Source organism: Alternaria novae-zelandiae (genome assembly GCF_023758075.1).
Source record: "Alternaria novae-zelandiae strain BMP 2774 chromosome Unknown scaffold_9, whole genome shotgun sequence".
Taxonomy (NCBI): Eukaryota; Fungi; Ascomycota; class Dothideomycetes; order Pleosporales; family Pleosporaceae; genus Alternaria; species Alternaria novae-zelandiae.
Genome location: NW_026056969.1, coordinates 1,174,343 through 1,190,704, shown reverse-complemented (window position 1 = coordinate 1,190,704; position 16,362 = coordinate 1,174,343). Strand labels below are relative to the sequence as shown.

General features: G+C 41.3%; 3 protein-coding genes across 3 annotated transcripts; all 3 read right to left on the bottom strand.

The window, feature by feature from the left end:
* Positions 1-1,568: 1,568 nt before the first annotated feature.
* J4E88_005286 (uncharacterized protein) lies at positions 1,569-1,891 on the bottom strand (the record flags this gene model as incomplete). Its single annotated transcript, XM_049398926.1, has 2 exons — positions 1,569-1,650; positions 1,692-1,891. The coding sequence occupies 2 exons, from the start codon at positions 1,889-1,891 to the stop codon at positions 1,569-1,571; spliced, it is 282 nt and encodes a 93-aa protein (XP_049255606.1).
* An 8,060-nt stretch (positions 1,892-9,951) lies between these two features.
* Positions 9,952-11,121, bottom strand: J4E88_005285 (uncharacterized protein; the record flags this gene model as incomplete). Its single annotated transcript, XM_049398925.1, has 2 exons — positions 9,952-10,439; positions 10,494-11,121. The coding sequence occupies 2 exons, from the start codon at positions 11,119-11,121 to the stop codon at positions 9,952-9,954; spliced, it is 1,116 nt and encodes a 371-aa protein (XP_049255605.1).
* A 2,127-nt stretch (positions 11,122-13,248) lies between these two features.
* J4E88_005284 (uncharacterized protein) lies at positions 13,249-15,026 on the bottom strand (the record flags this gene model as incomplete). Its single annotated transcript, XM_049398924.1, has 2 exons — positions 13,249-14,162; positions 14,210-15,026. 2 exons carry the CDS (start codon positions 15,024-15,026, stop codon positions 13,249-13,251), a joined length of 1,731 nt encoding a protein of 576 aa, XP_049255604.1.
* Positions 15,027-16,362: the final 1,336 nt, after the last annotated feature.

The following is a 16,362-nucleotide window of genomic DNA, read 5'->3' as shown; positions in this document are numbered from 1 at the left end:
TAGCACGGAATCAGCACGACGATCGCGCACTGTCTCGAAGAGTGTCCCTGTCGATCTTCAGAAACACAGCTTGCTTAGCATTCCACCGGAGTTGCGCAACTGCATTTACGCCCATCTGCTAAAACCCCGAGACTGCATCTTACTATCTCCTATGATACATACGAAAATTACGGGCATTGCATTACTGAGAACATGCATGCAACTTCACGATGAAGCTGCTAGCTTCTTCTACGCGAAGAATTCATTTCAGTGCTATATTCGCAAAAGCGTCTTAGCACAGTCATCATCGACAGCGAACATCCAATTACCTCAAATAACATCTTCTATATCACCCAGATTCTTCCGCGACCCACTAGCCATTCAAGGTGGCATTTTCTTTCCCGCGCCGCGGTACCATCAGTATCTCACACGACTAACCATCTACTTCAAGGTATCCATACGCGACCTAGCTTTCCCAGACCCAGAGAAGGGCGATTGGGGAGACGCACCTCGGGCAGACTTGGACATGAATCAGTACATTCGCCGGCCTTGCGATAATACCGCCATCACATCCGCAGGTATGGGAAAGATCCAACAGGCGATCCAACATGAAGTGTTTCGTGTGTATCAGGAGATTAAAAGGCTCTGGTTAGAAAAGGAAGGTAGGTGGGCAGGTAAAGTGACGATGCCAGCAAGGTCCACGGCAACGGATGATCTGGAGTTTTGGATTGAGCTTACGGCTGATGAACACGTCACTCATGAAGGATAACATGGGGAGTGGAGACGAGCACAGGGAGATGATCTGTCATCTGACCATGTGTGGAAGCGCCGGTGGCCGTGTAAAAGGAAGCACATGTTCTTCCAAGTTGTCTTGATGCAGTTAAAAGCCCGTGTTGAACGAGTATACCACCTGTTTTCCACCTACATTGATTGAAAGCTTTGCGAACAGCACCAGAGTACATTCATTTTATGACTACAATTGTGTAGGAAAAGAGTCCTTGGATGCTGCCAACGTATTGTCATCTGCTGGCTCGGCAACATTACTACTCTTCCCCGTCATCGTGATGCACATAATACACGACACGTCTCACATGCACACCGGAAATAAGAGATATGCAAGAAGCAGAATATCACTTCTACTTGCTTTTACTACCCCAAAGTCAATGCATGCAGAGCACACGCACGCACACCGCAATTCACAATTCACATCCTCATGCAGCATAGAAAAGATCAAGTGACCAAAAGTACCACAAAAAATTAGTTCATAGACATTAAGTAACCAAGACTACCGATCGATCCATCCCAATCCCTACGCCAAGCCAACGCGTGCCTGCCTGCCCTATCCATCTCCGATCGGCACCTCCCCAAGCTTCCTTCCAACTCCAGCCAAGCCAAAGATCCTCTCCTTGCTTGCCGTGTTCCCCACACGCCAACTCCACGCAATGTGAAAGTTTTCTCCGGTGGCATCTCGGCACCAACGGCACCAACTGTCGTCATTTCGGAAGAAAGGTTGCGATTGCAGTGAGGGTATGGGGGGCGATGATGTCAGTCCTCCCTGAGTTTGACTCGTGGGGGATTCGAGGCTGCGACTAGGCTGCTTGGCAACGACGTCCGCTGCTAGCTAGTTCCGCCTTGCTGGACTGCAGACCAGTGCAAGGCTTGCCGTCATTTCTTCGTCTTTCGTGCGTCGCCTTGATGTATGAGTTTATTACTCGTCGGTGTCGTCGACGCTCTCCATGCTTGGCGATGGTGACGAGTCGCGGACGTATCGTGAAGAGAGAGTTGGGCTGGCGATGGGCTGTTGGGCAATGGAGATTTGGCCCTCTGCTTCGACGTCCTCGATGGGGATCCTGAGCATCTGTCCGCCAACGAGGTTGGGGACGTAGACGTATTGAGTTGCGGGTGAAGACATGGTTGTTGGTAGGATGGGTTGCATGCGAGGTGTGTGATTGTAGTCGTGAAGTGGTAGTGTCTGATAGACTAGAGTAGATGATAATTTGAAGTATTCGGTATCTGGGGGTCTGATACAGGAAATCTGCGATGTTGTGTGTCTCTCTTTATGTGGGGATACCACCTGCCTATATACTGTCGCAGGAGAGCGCAGCTTATCTAACTATTAAAAAAACTAGCCTAACTATTGCTAAGACTTCTTTTAGGCTAGCGCTTACTAGTATAAATACTATATAATATGTTTACAAGACATTATAGTAAAAATAGAAAAGAGTAAGTAAAGAAGATATATTAGAGTATTAAAGTTCTATTATTGCTAATTAAATTATATACTAAATATAATATAAATATATTACTATAAAGTAGTATATTAGTATAAGTATTAGTAGAGATGCTCTAGAGGCCTATAGCTTAGTTAAAGTAAGTATAGAAGAGATAAGAATTCTTATTATTATCTTTATTCTTTTAAAAGTTATACGCTGTAACGTATTAGTAGAGTGTATTAAATATATTTTAAGAAAGCTTACTATAGCTAATAACGTAGTAGTTAGTGTAGAGGTTAAGAAAAGTATAGGTATTAAGTATACCTCTTATAGTAGTAAGATAAAGCTAAGAATTATAAGTATAAGAACGCGTAGTAAATATATAAAGAATATGTTACCTATTCTTAAAGATAACTATTTTAATAGTAGACTAGGTTTATAAGGTACTAGACCTAGGCTAGAATATTCTATTAAACTAAGGCGTTATCTTATACTTATTTAAGTAGATAGTTATACTTAAAGTTATAGTTATCTATTAAGATCTAATAGAACTCTAAAATATATTAGAATTATAATTATATTACGTTTTGCTAATAAAGAAAAAAGGTAAAAAAAGAAAGAGAAAAACTTTAAGAATAAAAAAAAAGAAAAAAGTAGAAAGAGAAAAAGACTTAGAAGAGAAGAGGTATATATTATAAATATATAGATAATATATTTATATACTCTTTTCGCTATAGATAAAGGTAGCGCTAGGCCTTCTACTTAGAGAGTAAGTATTACTCTAGATAATAGAGCTATACTAGTTAATATAGTAGATTATAAAAGAGCTATAAGAACCTATAATAGTCTAAATATATTAGTAATATATAGAAGATATATTTTAAAAACTTATACTATAGAGAGTACTATTTTCTAGAGCATGCCTATAGCGCTGCTTAGCGTACTAAATTAAAATCTTACTATTAGTGTTCTTTTTAAAGAGTAGGCATAGAAGAGGTAGAGTAGATAGAGTAAAGTAGGTGTAATAAGTAGGCTAAAACATATTAGATACGTTTTCTAGTTATATTTATATAAAAAAGCTTATATAGTTTACTATAGCGCTAGAGCCTAAAGAGAGTAGATAACTATAATTAGCTATCTTAGTAGAACGTGTTACTATCTTATTAATAACGTATTATAGAGAGTAGTAGTAATTTAAGGTAGTAGTTAGTAAGTAATAGAGTTAGTAGTAGCTAAAAAAAAGCTATTACGTTATAATTGCGATATTATTATATTTTGCTTAAACTTACTTAATCTATAACTAATGCGCTTAGTATTATATAACCTAGGTAGCTATAGAGCATATGCGTAGCTTGCGCGTAGCTATACATAGATAAAAATACTAAAACTTATACCTATTACTAAGTTAAGTAGCAAAACGCGCTAATAATATGTTTATATAACGTTTCTTATAGATATATTAATCTAATTATAGAAGTATATAATATTATAATAATATATTAAAAAGAAAGGCTAACTATCTATCTAGAAAAGTAAAGTATCTTCTTAATTAGTAGAAAACCTCTAGATAACACTTTATAATATATAAGTAACGCGTTTACTAGAGAGATAGATTTACTAACTATTTCTCTTCTTTAATTTATAGGTCTTATATTAGATTAGAAGCTTCTAGTTTAAAAGTAGGTGCCTAACCTTATTTAAATTTACCTATATATATTAGTAATATAGTTACTACGCGTTAAAGAAAATATATATATTACTTTTTTTCTACTTACACTTTAAGTTAGTAGACTTATAGAGTAGAATAGAAATTAAAGCCTTTATAGTCTTCTTCTACGCTTTATTTCTCTTTCTCTTACGTATTACTCTTATTAAAGGCGTAGCTAGTAGAGTTAATGTAGAACGTATAGTAGATATATTTATATTATCTTTAGCTTTGCTCTATAGTAAAATATTATGCTTAGAGCTATCTATCTATAGAAGCTTATAGTCTAAGTCTAGAAAAGCGCGTTCTTAGAGTAGTAAAGGTTAGTTTAGCTAGAGTAGTGCTTTATACTATACCTTAGCCTGTACCTTAGCTAGTAAATATAATAGAATTATACTAGAAATACATTTTAGTAGGTCTTTTGTAGATACTCTAAGAGTAGAGTCTCTTAGTAAAATAATACCTTTAAAGAAAAATATTACTTCTTTTTCTTACTTTATTAATAATTGCTCTATAGGTATAGGCGCTACTAGGTAGTTAAAGTAGTATCTTTTAACGTAGTTTACTAGCGTACTATAGTTACTAAACTACTACTATAATATTATAAGTACATGTTCTATATATAATTTTAGCGCACTTATACTATAAAGTAGTCTATTAAGCTAGTAATAGTAGGCGTAATAGAAGATCTCTCTCTAGTAGATAAGGTAATACCTACTTCTATTTTATTTACTAAATAGTAGTATCTCTTAAGAAAGAATACTAAGTTAGCTATACTATAGATAGTTATTCTAAATATAATTAGATTATATTAGAAACGTGTTATTAGAAGACTTATATACTAATATATAGTTTTAAGTTCTATAGTAGAGTAAAGAGAGAAGGTAGAGAGAGAAAGAATAGTAGTAGGTAGGCGCTTAACTCTAAAGAAAGGCAAAAGGCTAAGCTAGTAAGAGAAAATTTATTACGCCTTACTATATTAGGTAAAGATTAATATAGGCTTAGATTATGTATATAATGTATTTCTATTATATTCTACTAGCTAGTATTTTATCTATAGACTCTAGTATATATAGTAACTATACTAAATTGCGATTAGAACGCGTTTATAGTATAATTTAGCTAGAGTTATCTCTCTAAAGCTACTATCTACGCTCTTCTAGTTCTACTTTATATTTCTCTAGTTATAGTCTTTACTTTTGTAGCTCTATCTTCTCTTTCTTAATTTCTAAGAGCGCTCTTCTCTCTGTAATAGCCTAGTTGCTCTTAAGTACTTACTACTTTAGAGCTTAAGAAGAGTTAGGCCTAAGAGCGTATTAGAAACATAATAAGAATGTAATATAGTAGACCTACTCTAAGCTAGCTTCTAGTGCTAAAGAGAAGTAAGCTAAAGAAGAGTAGGCTAGAGAAGAGTAGGCTAGAGAAGAGCGCCTACAGCCTCTACCTCTTAGTTATCTACTTTATATAATAAAACTAGATAAATTAGTCTACTCTAAGATACTATTATTATTATTAATAATAATAAAGTTCTAGTACTCTAATTTCTACTCTAAACTTAATAAGACTATGTATAAAATACGTTGTATATAGTAGACTTACTCTCTTTTTCTATAGCCTTAAAGTACCTCTATATATAACTATAGTATAATTTATTCTTATAGTAGACGCTATAGACTATTTTTACTTTATATTTCTTTATATTCTAGAGGTCTTACTTATAGAAGCTAAAATACGTTACTAGTACGTTCTTAATATGTTTAAATATACTTATATTAGAATAGCTTTAAGTAAAGTCTTATTAATTCTATTATAATATAACTTTATGCTAGCTTACTTAGCTACATTAGAAGTGCGCTCTAATAAGTTCTAAATACGTTACTCTATATAGTTATTATACTTTATAAGACTATCTATAATAATAAAGTGTACCTTATAAGCTATCTAATCTATAACTATCTTAGATTTATTCTCTACTATATTATAAGAACGTGTTGTATATATAATTAAAAGAAGTTTTATACCTTATAGAAGCCTAATATAGGCATAATACTTATCTAGTAATTTATAATAAAGAAGAGCCTTTATATACCTCTAAATAGAGTATTTTATATACTCTGTGTTAGAAATAGCGCAGTTAATACTATAGAGAAAGTAAGCTTTATATAGGCAAACTGTGTAGAGACAATACTATTTCTATCTATAGTTAACTTCTAAAAATTCTTAGAGAAAGAGTCTCTAGCTTATAGAATTATATTAGTAACGTGTTTCTAACGTAATTTAGTAGAATATAACTAACCTTACAACTATTTATTATCTATATTAATAGTAATACCTATAATACTATCTCTATAAAGATAGTAGAAGTAAATTAGCTTTTCTAACGCCTCTAAACAGAGCTTAAAGAACTTAGTAAATACCTCTATATATATTTCTATAGAATTAATATCTATAACAACTTTCTTAAGAGAGATTACTATATTATATTTAGAATATATTATAGGCGCGTTAATATACTTTTACTTATATTTTATAGTATCTTTATTAAAGATAGTAAAGAGTAACTTAGACTACTTACTATAGATACGCTTATATAACATATCTATCTAGAATATATTCTATTAAAGTAATAGAGAGGCTTACTTATTAAGAAAGTAGTATATAAATATACTATTATTAGTAGAGTATATTTATTAGATATACGCCTATATTATGTTAGAAACACGTTTCTAGCGCGTTACTAGCTACTTACTATAGCTAGGTCTTAATGCTTAGTTCTAAGCTTATGTATAACGCCTTTTATACTAGAGCTATAGAGGTATATTATAGCTTTGCAAGTTTTAAGTAAGCTTCTAATTTTATTCTTATTTACTAGTATAATATACATCTTCTTAATAGACCTAAAGCCTTTACTCTTAACCTATACCTAGACTTAAAAGAACGCTAAAGCCTTAGCTAAATGTAATTAGAATATTATTATAATATATTATAGAAGTGTAGAGAGTAGACTTACTATGTATAAGGCCTAGAGTTAACATAGAAAGAATAACTATAAGAAGCTTAGCCTTTAGGTCTTTGCTTAGAATTAAAGAAGAAGAAAAGATATATATATATTCTCTATAATATGTTATAATTATATATAGACAAGATACTAGATCTACTAGAATTATAATATAGTACTTAGCGTTATTATATACTTATTTAACTAGCTATCTATCTCTATAAAAGTAGTTATATTCTAAAACATATTATAAATATACGCTAAACGTAATATAGTATAAAGTTACTTACTATACCTTAGAGTTCTAGCAGATATTAACACTATAGTATTATATACTCTTTTATTATCTTCTTCTACTAAAGAGCTATTATTAAATAAGTTCTTAAGGTATTCTAGGTCTATTTTAGAACTAATAGCGTAGAAAACGTACTTCTTAGTATATCTAAGTTTATATATCTAGACTATACACTTAATAAACTAAGGTTTATTACTAGTAAGACTCTATAACTTAGTTACTACGTATTATAAATGTATTTCTATTTATAGTATCTCTTACTTTATATTACTATTAGAAGTATATAGGTCTATAGTTTAGTTACTAGTTACTATAAGATTTACTACTTATAAAGCGTCTAAAAGTTGTAGCGTAAAGCCTTTAAAGTTAGTAGAAGCGTATTAAGAATACGTTATATATACGTTAAATGTACTTAGCTACCTACTTCTAGTAAGTTATTCTATTATTAAGTATAATAGTATTTTTTAAGCTTCTAAGTATATTTTCTACCTTAGGTATAATTTTAAAATAATAATAAGCCTTAAGTAGCTTAGTAAGCGTAGTATAATACTTAATACCTATATAAATATACTTCTAACGTTATATAATTATATTTAAGAAGAGTAAAGAAAATATACGCTCTTTGTATTTTTAGACCTTTCTATATTAGAACTAAATTATATTAGAAATACGTTAATATTACGTTCTTAGGCTTCTTATATTAATAGTCTTACTTAAAGTATCTTTTTATATTATATAGGTAGGTAGTAGATAGATACTATATATATAGCTACTTAGTGTACTTTTAGGCTATATTAGTATACTTATAATATACTTATATAATATTACTATTAGGCCTAGACTACTATTACTACTTATAAAGAGTAGAATAGAGTTCTTCTAAATTATATTAAGAATATAATATAAAGATATTATAGGTAGTATATAGGTTAAATTAGCTTAAAGTTGCCTTTCTTACTTAGTATATTATTAGCTATTCTAAGGTCTAAAAAGGCTATATCTAGGTTCTTAAACGTGTTTTTAAAGAGTAGTAAAGGTACTTTAAGCTACTTAGCGTTAAATACTAGTAGAGAGAGTACTAGCGCCTTTATAGTTTCTATAAAAATAAGATATAAATATATTATTAATACGTTCTAGAGCTAGATTTTAGTTTTTTTTTATATATAGTACGCTAAGCTATATAGAGAATAATTCTATCTAATCTAACTATTGCCTACGCCTTATTCTGCTCCTAACAACTCTAACTAGCTAGCGGCTATAGTTACTTACAAAAATCTAATAGTTAGATAAGGTGTAGCCACCTGTCGCAGATTCCCACGGCTCACCTGAGAATGCCATTGCTCATGCGGCATCCCAAACCCCAACTCCACCCATGCACCCACCCAGGCCACCAACCCAAAACCCTATCCCCGGCACCCAAGCATCGCATGGTCCACCCGTCACTCCCGCAGCCAATTATAGCACGCTATCACACAAGGGTGCCTTAACGCCAGCTCCGCCGTGTCAGCCCAAGGCGCTGATTCGGCCTGCGATATGCGCAACGCGTGGCAAGTCTCCCCGAGCAGCTTACCATGCCGCTCCGTTGTGTCCGACGAGCGGCGATAAGTGGTCGATACGTGCGTCGACAAGGAAGCCCCGCACCAATTTCCTCTCCGCCAGCCGGCCAAGCAGCGCGTAGGCGGCGCTACTAGTAGTTAGCCAGACGAAGACGCCTTGCCCGCGGGGTCTAGACCATGCGATGGTTATCGTTGTGTAATTCTAGCCAGGCGCATGATGCATGGTGTTGAAGTGGAGGGTGATAAGAAATTAGGTATTGTGAGGGACGCTGAGTTTCGGAAGATCGGCGTTCACTGATCTCGCGATTATTCACTTTTTAGAGTTTAACAATTATGTCCGGCCGGTGACTAAGGTCGCGTTCGGGACTTGCATAGCACCGACAGTGTAATATTGACCGAGTGCCTCGACAGTCGATGTTTGCAGCGATCGTAAACATGCGGACGACCATGTTGTGTGCACGGTTTGCGATGACGGCTGGTGGTGTTTTCCCGTTGAACGCCTCGGCTGGGCAATCCCTGGGCGCTGCCGAGAATGCAGCCGAGACCTTCTGTATGGTTCTGTGTAGTTCTGTTGAACCGTGGCGCTCGCCTAGAATGACTTACCACATATTTTGCCTCTGGGAAGAGACCATCAGCGTTGGACAAAGTAGTTCACGATAACGAGTGTGCACTAAGCAATTGCACGACTTGGCAGTCCTCCGAGGGGGTGGAACTTGGTATCAACTCTGGTTCCGCAGGCTCTGATGACTCTGGAGCGTTCGGGCGAGGGCACAATAGCTTTGTAATGAAACGTCACTCCTGTGGAGGAGGGCTATCCACTGTCGCAGCAGCTATGAGGGCGGGAATCCTTGGATCCAAGCAATCCCGCTCGACTCCAACTGTCCAATACGAGGTCACATGGTAAGTGCACCAAGCCTACTAGACGAAGCCAGAACGCGCCAACGCACCCCAGATGCCGAACGGCCTGGATTATCCAGTCCTCATGGTCCACATGGTCAGCGGCGTAAACAGTATAGCTTGTGCACCTCGTGTTGTGAGCCCCGATCTCGTGAAGCTTGTAAAGCCCGATTTCATAGACAGCTGGATCAATTCACGCTTGCAGAACAGTTCGCAATTCGAAAGGGTATCATGCTATATTACAACGCTCCAATAACCTTACGCCACGCTCAATGAACACCATTGGATCCAGCATTCAACATTAAACATTAAGGCCTGATCTTGCCAGCCTCTGGGTTTCCCCTGTTGTCCTGCCAACCCCATGCCAACCTCTCCATGGTCTTGTCCTCATCCTTTCCTGGCCACAAGACTTGTCCAAGGTACACGGCACGAATGCAGAAGGCTGCCACGACAAACCACATGATGACCAATAGAATAGTCAATGCGCTCGCGACACCGTTGATAGCTTCGCTGTTTAGCACTTTTCCTGCTTGTATCGTTGCAAGCGTGAGTCCTGCATTCGGGAAAATGAATGCCCACCAGTTTAGCGAGAACGACATCCTACGTGATCCCACTATGACGGCGATCGTTGTTATGATGAAGAACCAGTACGCGAACAGTATGATAAAGAGACCTGACATGATGCCAATGATTCGTACGATTTCGCCGTCTGGGACTACGGTATTCGTGAAGTAGTTTTCGGCAACGAGCGACGGCGCTTGATTTGCAAGGGAGAGGAGTCCGGCAGCAGTGTAACCTATTGCTGTTAGAATCTTCCAAGGGAGCATTCATCTATCGGGTATGGACTTACCTGCTGGACCAACGGAAACATACATTCCTGGTCGCGTGGTAGGAGAGGGTAGAGAACTCGTCATCAGGCGCTGCATGTAGAGCCCATACAGCAGGAAGGAGACGACCCACGCGAGCCCCTGAAAGAATATCGCCCCGATGAATATCTTCCAGCTGGGATTTTCAGGTTGGGCAGGAAGTATAGTGCCAGCCAGCGTGCCTACAACCAGCAAAGGGTATATTGGGAAGATCCAAGCCGGAACGGCATCGCCAACGTTGAGGCGCTCGAGACGGAAGAAGAGGGAGTACTGGATGATGCCAACGAGGAAGGCTGCGGCACAGTACATCCAGTAGGTGATCTCAAGCGCTTTGGTGAGCCATGACCCGGTCGATGGGTGGCCGTAGATGTACGTGCAGTTGAGTATCAGGGCGACGGAGACCCAGTACGTGCCGAAGAAAAGGCCCTCGACTGGATGATGTAGCGATCCGAGGAGCTTCCGAGGGACGAGTAAGAACCGCGCGAACATGCATAGGTTGAAGATGGCGAAGAGTACGAGGTCGAAGATGAAGACGACCTTTCCGATGGTCTGTAGGCCAGTGAATTTGTTCGGGGTGTTCCCGAGAACGACAGCTAGCGCTCCTGTCGACATGGTGCATGCGAACCATGGCCTGCGGTATTGTAAGTTTGTTATCCGAATGCTCTCGGCGCGTCGACATACCATGTGAAATGTACAATGCGATCGCGCAGCCCGACTTCCGCTGGTGGCTTCTCATCCTCGCTCTCGTACGTCGTGTGGGTTCTATCGCGGAATCGCATTTTGGTGATAGCTGAAGGACGCGACTAGGTGTTGACAATGCTGGGGGCCCTGCTTCGGGTAGTCATTCCAGGATTCGTGCCATGACACCTTCTTCCCAAACATTGCGGAAAGAGTGCCGGACGCATTTCGTCATACAGGTAATTAGTGGCGATCCTGGCATCTACGCGCCTAATGAGAGAACGACGGGCAGCCCCGTAGTTAGATCTCGGGAATTCGGCACGCAAGCGTCAAGCAGAAAATGTGAGGTTGAGGCTGGGCGCACAGATAGCCGTGACGTCACGGATCCTTGTGACCGGCCTCGGCGCATCGAACACGCGTATCTATGCCAGTTCTTGCTCAGTCTGAAAAGATTTGAAGGGGACGATATGAATCGAATGCCTCACGAAGATCGAGACGTGAAGGTCTCAAAGCCTGCAGACGCCATGTGAGGGTGACTTTACTGGGGTTGTGCGGCACGGTCGCCCGTCTCCATCATCCTGCCGGAGATTCGATGAACATCGCCATATCCGAAAAACCATGGCATCGCGATTCCCATGTCTGTTGTCTCACTTGCACAACGGTCAGCATCACGAGCCAAGAGTCATACGGTTTTACCGTCGAGTAAAGTCATAGTACAATGTGGTCTTCCAAATTTGAGTAACCAGAATTATAACTACCTTGGTAATGCTCCTTGAACTGCTTCTAGAGAAACAGAGCATGACGCCTATCATTCACATCAGCTAGCCTGCATTTTCACTTTCTGCGCCGATATGTATCCCGCGATAGTAGGCCTGATCTTGCACTAATCACAACGTACAAGTTGGACAAATGCGCTGGAAGTATGAAAGGAGCTTTCAGCTACCGGTTGTAGCACCTTGCCCACAAGGACGATAGCGCCAACGTCAAAGGAAGTAGTAATCAAAGCATATATAGATGTTAGGGATACATTCCTCCTATCACCTTACACAAGAGATGTTTCAAATAAGCCTGAGGCCTACGTTAGAACAACAATATGCAGGTAGAAAGACGTAGCGTCGATGTAGGCTGTAGGGTATTAACTACCTAGGTATTGAGCAATTCCCTTGGAGAGGATACCAGCACGACAAAGGCTGCCCTCGAATACGACACTTCCAAGGTTGCTAACGATACATGGCGTGGGTTTCGCGCCCATTCAGATATTAATCCATGTCTTCGCATCCCTTTGACCAGACCGCAGCTACCTAGGTACCTTTACACTTCTTTCTTTCACACCAAACCAACTATAAATACACTACCCATGACAGTTCCGAGACTATGCAGGCATCTCGGCCTGCATAAAACAAAGCTTTTGTACTGTGCCTCTGGCAATCCCTTGCCCCGAGCTTACCGAGAAAAAGTCAAAACGCAGGGCGTCCCACGATGTTCGCCACCAACGCCGCGCGCCAGAAGCGGGCGCGGCAACGGTACCTGCTGCAACCTCCGATCCCGACCCCGCGGTAAGACTGGAAGCCTGAAAAGCTTAGTTAACTCCATCTCCACTTGCGTCTCACGACGATCTCACACGAGGTGTTGCAATACAAGCACGACTTATTTGTTTGTTCGAAGCTGTAAGCCCATTTTGAACGGAACAATGATCATGAAAGGGTATCAGGTATGAGATTTACAGTTCTAGAAATCTAGAATCTAACTATCAGGGTACAGCGTGTGCTGGCTTTGATGCAATAGAAACCGTGTATATACACTCCAGGCGCCGTCATCGCGCCTATATATACTGTTCCAACAAAAAAAGAAAAAAGTCTTTGTGTCGCGTGTCATTAATGATCCCGTCCGCATGACCGATTAATCCAAATCCCAGATGAAGCAATGAGGCGGAGTATCCTGACCATGAATGATGCGGATGAAAAGCCTGCTATCGCAAGAAGAACGCCGTCATAATGCATATGCAATTCCATGATGCTTGGGTTGATTGACAAAGGAAAATATGGCTTGCTACACCTGCCATTACGCGGCGATGAATGCCGCCATCATGGCCAACAGGCCACTTATTATGGCGTAGTTGGCCCCGCCGGTCGGGGTTGAAGCGGCATTACTCTTCTTCGCCTGCGTGCCGTCTGGTTTGAGGACGGCGTTGGTGCCAATCTGGGAGCCAATGTTTGCTACTGCAGCTTGGCTGTCGCGGACGGGAACAGAGATCCTGCCGTTGCCGTCGGCCTTGGTAGTTGTGACGGTGTTGTCTGTGACTGAAGACGCGCCGGTAATGTCGTCATACTTCATGCCATTCCATGTGATGTCTGTCTGCGACTCTGCGCCAGGACCTGTGAGGTAAGAGATGAAGACATCCTTGTTGGCGTGTGCAGAGCCCAGGTTAAGGTTGAAAGTGAAGCTGCCCTTGTCGGATGAAGACGCATTGGCTTGTTTAGCGTTGATCATAGTGATGGACTGCAGATGGTCGTTTGCGTAGGCGGCGTACGCACGGATGCGACCGTCGTACGCAGCACCTACGTTGCTGGTAGAGAGAGCTGCAATCTGCGTGGTTCCGTTGCCGTTGCCGACAATCTGTGCGACGGCGGCATGGGCGTAGTACTGCGGTCGTACGAACGAGGTTTCACGACCGTACATGGGGATGGGCTGCCAGGCACTGGCGTTGGAGTTGTCGGTCATGTGCATCTGGACCGAAGAGATACCAATGGAGGCTGCGTAGAGGAAGAAGTTGAGGGTCCAAAGGGAAGCACCGAGGGTGTCACTGACGCCGGGCATGCCTATTGGTCCAACGGAGCTCATCTCGCGCAGCACGTAGGGGTGGTCTGTCTTGAGGGCGATTCCGACCTGCTTCTCCCAGTACTTGAATTGGGTGTTGGTGGCATCGAGGTCCATGAGATCGTCGAGAGTGAGGGGGGTGGGGGTCACTCCGATGACTGCAGCATGTTAGTACAGCATGTGGAATAGGGAGAAGGGAACATACAGTAGAAGTAGTCGTGCTGGTTCCAGGTGGCCAGGAAGTTATCGCCGTTCCTACCCTCCATGATGCCATCGTCCACGAGTTGCGCAATCTCAAAGGTCGTCCCAATGGTGGAGGCGGTCGCAGGAGACTCAAAGAAGGATGACGGCAGGTTGGCAGCCTTGAGCACGCGCTCGTAGACGACCTCGGCGCGGTCCAGCCATTGGGAAGTGTATGTCTTTCCGTCCCAGGGCGCAGAGCGGAACGAGTTCTGGAGCCACAGGTCGGGCTCGTTGCCAATCTCGAACGAGTACAGTTTGACGTTCTTCATGCCGTCGACGGCGGCTTGCGCCAGTGCGGTGATCTTATCCTCGTAGTCGTCGTCCATGTAGGCCATGTTGAGTCCGAAGGTGACGGGCGTGTCCTTGGGAAAGCGCTCGAGCGCGGCGAAGTAGTTGGGCCCAATGATCATGGAGTCGGCCGCAATGGCACCCTGTGCCGTCGAGTCTGGGTTGGAGGTCCAGCCATAGTTTGTGTTGCTCGACTCAAAGACCATGTAGTCCTGCGTGTTTCCTCCCAGGCGAATGTGCGGCGGCGCGCCCGAGTAGTCTGCGAGGTTCTGAAGCAGCTTGACGGTGAATTGGTTGGGCTCCTCCTTGCCGGTGAAGGAGAAGAGGTTCGAGGGCTCGATGCCGAAGCCGGCATACGAGGGGTCGAGGTAGTCGGAGGCGCCATCGGGCGGGCTGTTCCCTAGCGATATGGAGATGGACTGGGCGAGGGCAAGGCGCACGGCGGGTAGCGAGAGTAGGGCTAGGCTGCGGGCAGATAACGAGGGCAACATGGCGGCAGAGGGGAGCCCGAGCGGAGCAAGCGAATGCAAAGAGTAAAGAAACAGCGGAAAGTAAAGTCAACTAGCAATCAGGAAAAGCGAGCGCAGGGGAGGTTATCACAGGAAACGAGAGCGAGCGACATGCAGGACATGCAGCCAGGGTCGATGATGAGTGGACGGCGGCGGCAGCGTGTCAACGCTTTCAGACATGCGTCACTAACTGGGCCAAAAGTGGCGCCGGCCCGAGCGACACCAGAGGACGCGCCAGACCACCAGACTCAACAACACATGACATCACGAGCCGCCGCCCTCCCGGACGCTGCGACACTAAGCAGCCCTGTCTGAGACGCGCGACCTCAAACGCTGCGGTGGGTCGCTGGCCATGGCTGCTGGCATGGCATCCCACGCTGCTCGCTCGTCCACCCAGCAGCGTTGCGCGTTGTGCTGGGAAAAGAGGATTTACGCGTCAGCTCTTCCGAGCAAGTGTCCGTTTCTAATTGTGGTGGCTGCCTCAGATCTGCACCCACGCCAATCTGAGCGGCTACCGAACCCTTAGCCACGAATGATCCGCCGCAGGAGGCTCAATAAGCCTTGTTTCGCCATGGCTCCGAATCCGCATCATGATCCTTCCTCGATCCTGTGCCGTCTTACCCTCGAGCCAGGCCTCGTCATGGCCCTCCACCTCGATCAAGGGAAGGCGGAGGTTATTTATCCTAGTCAAATAGTTATTTGTCCTAGTTAATTCTATATTTAGGGCCTCTAAAGAGGCCCTGTACTATTCTAAGTCTCTACCTTACTATCTACACCTACTCTATGTAAATTTTATACATTCTATTATATAAAAGATATACGTAAGAGTTAGTTTTATAATTCTGCTACGTTAAAACTCTTTTTTTTAGGTATCTTTAGTATTGTATATTAGAGTAGCTAGAGCTGCTAGGTTTTTTAAGAAAGATATTATATTTTAGCGCTATTTTAGGCGCCTTAGGCTAAATCTACTCTAATACTGTAGGCTTAACTACCTCTCTTAAACATAGGTATATCTTTCTAAAATTTAGAAATATTTATTGCATAGGTATAGAGTAGCTATAGTTAAATTTTAAAAAAATTTAGTTATAGCGTTATTATATTATAAAGAATTTAGTATAGATTGTATTATAATCTCTTCTCTAAGACGTAGAAAGTAGGTCTACTTTAGCTCTCTTACCTTTAAGTACCTTAATATACTTAGTGTATTAGTATAATATATTATAAGCTTATTATAGGTATATAGGTAAATAGTTTACAAGTCTTAGAACTAAATTTAGCTAAAGAATACTAAAGATACATATTACTTTAGTAGAAACAG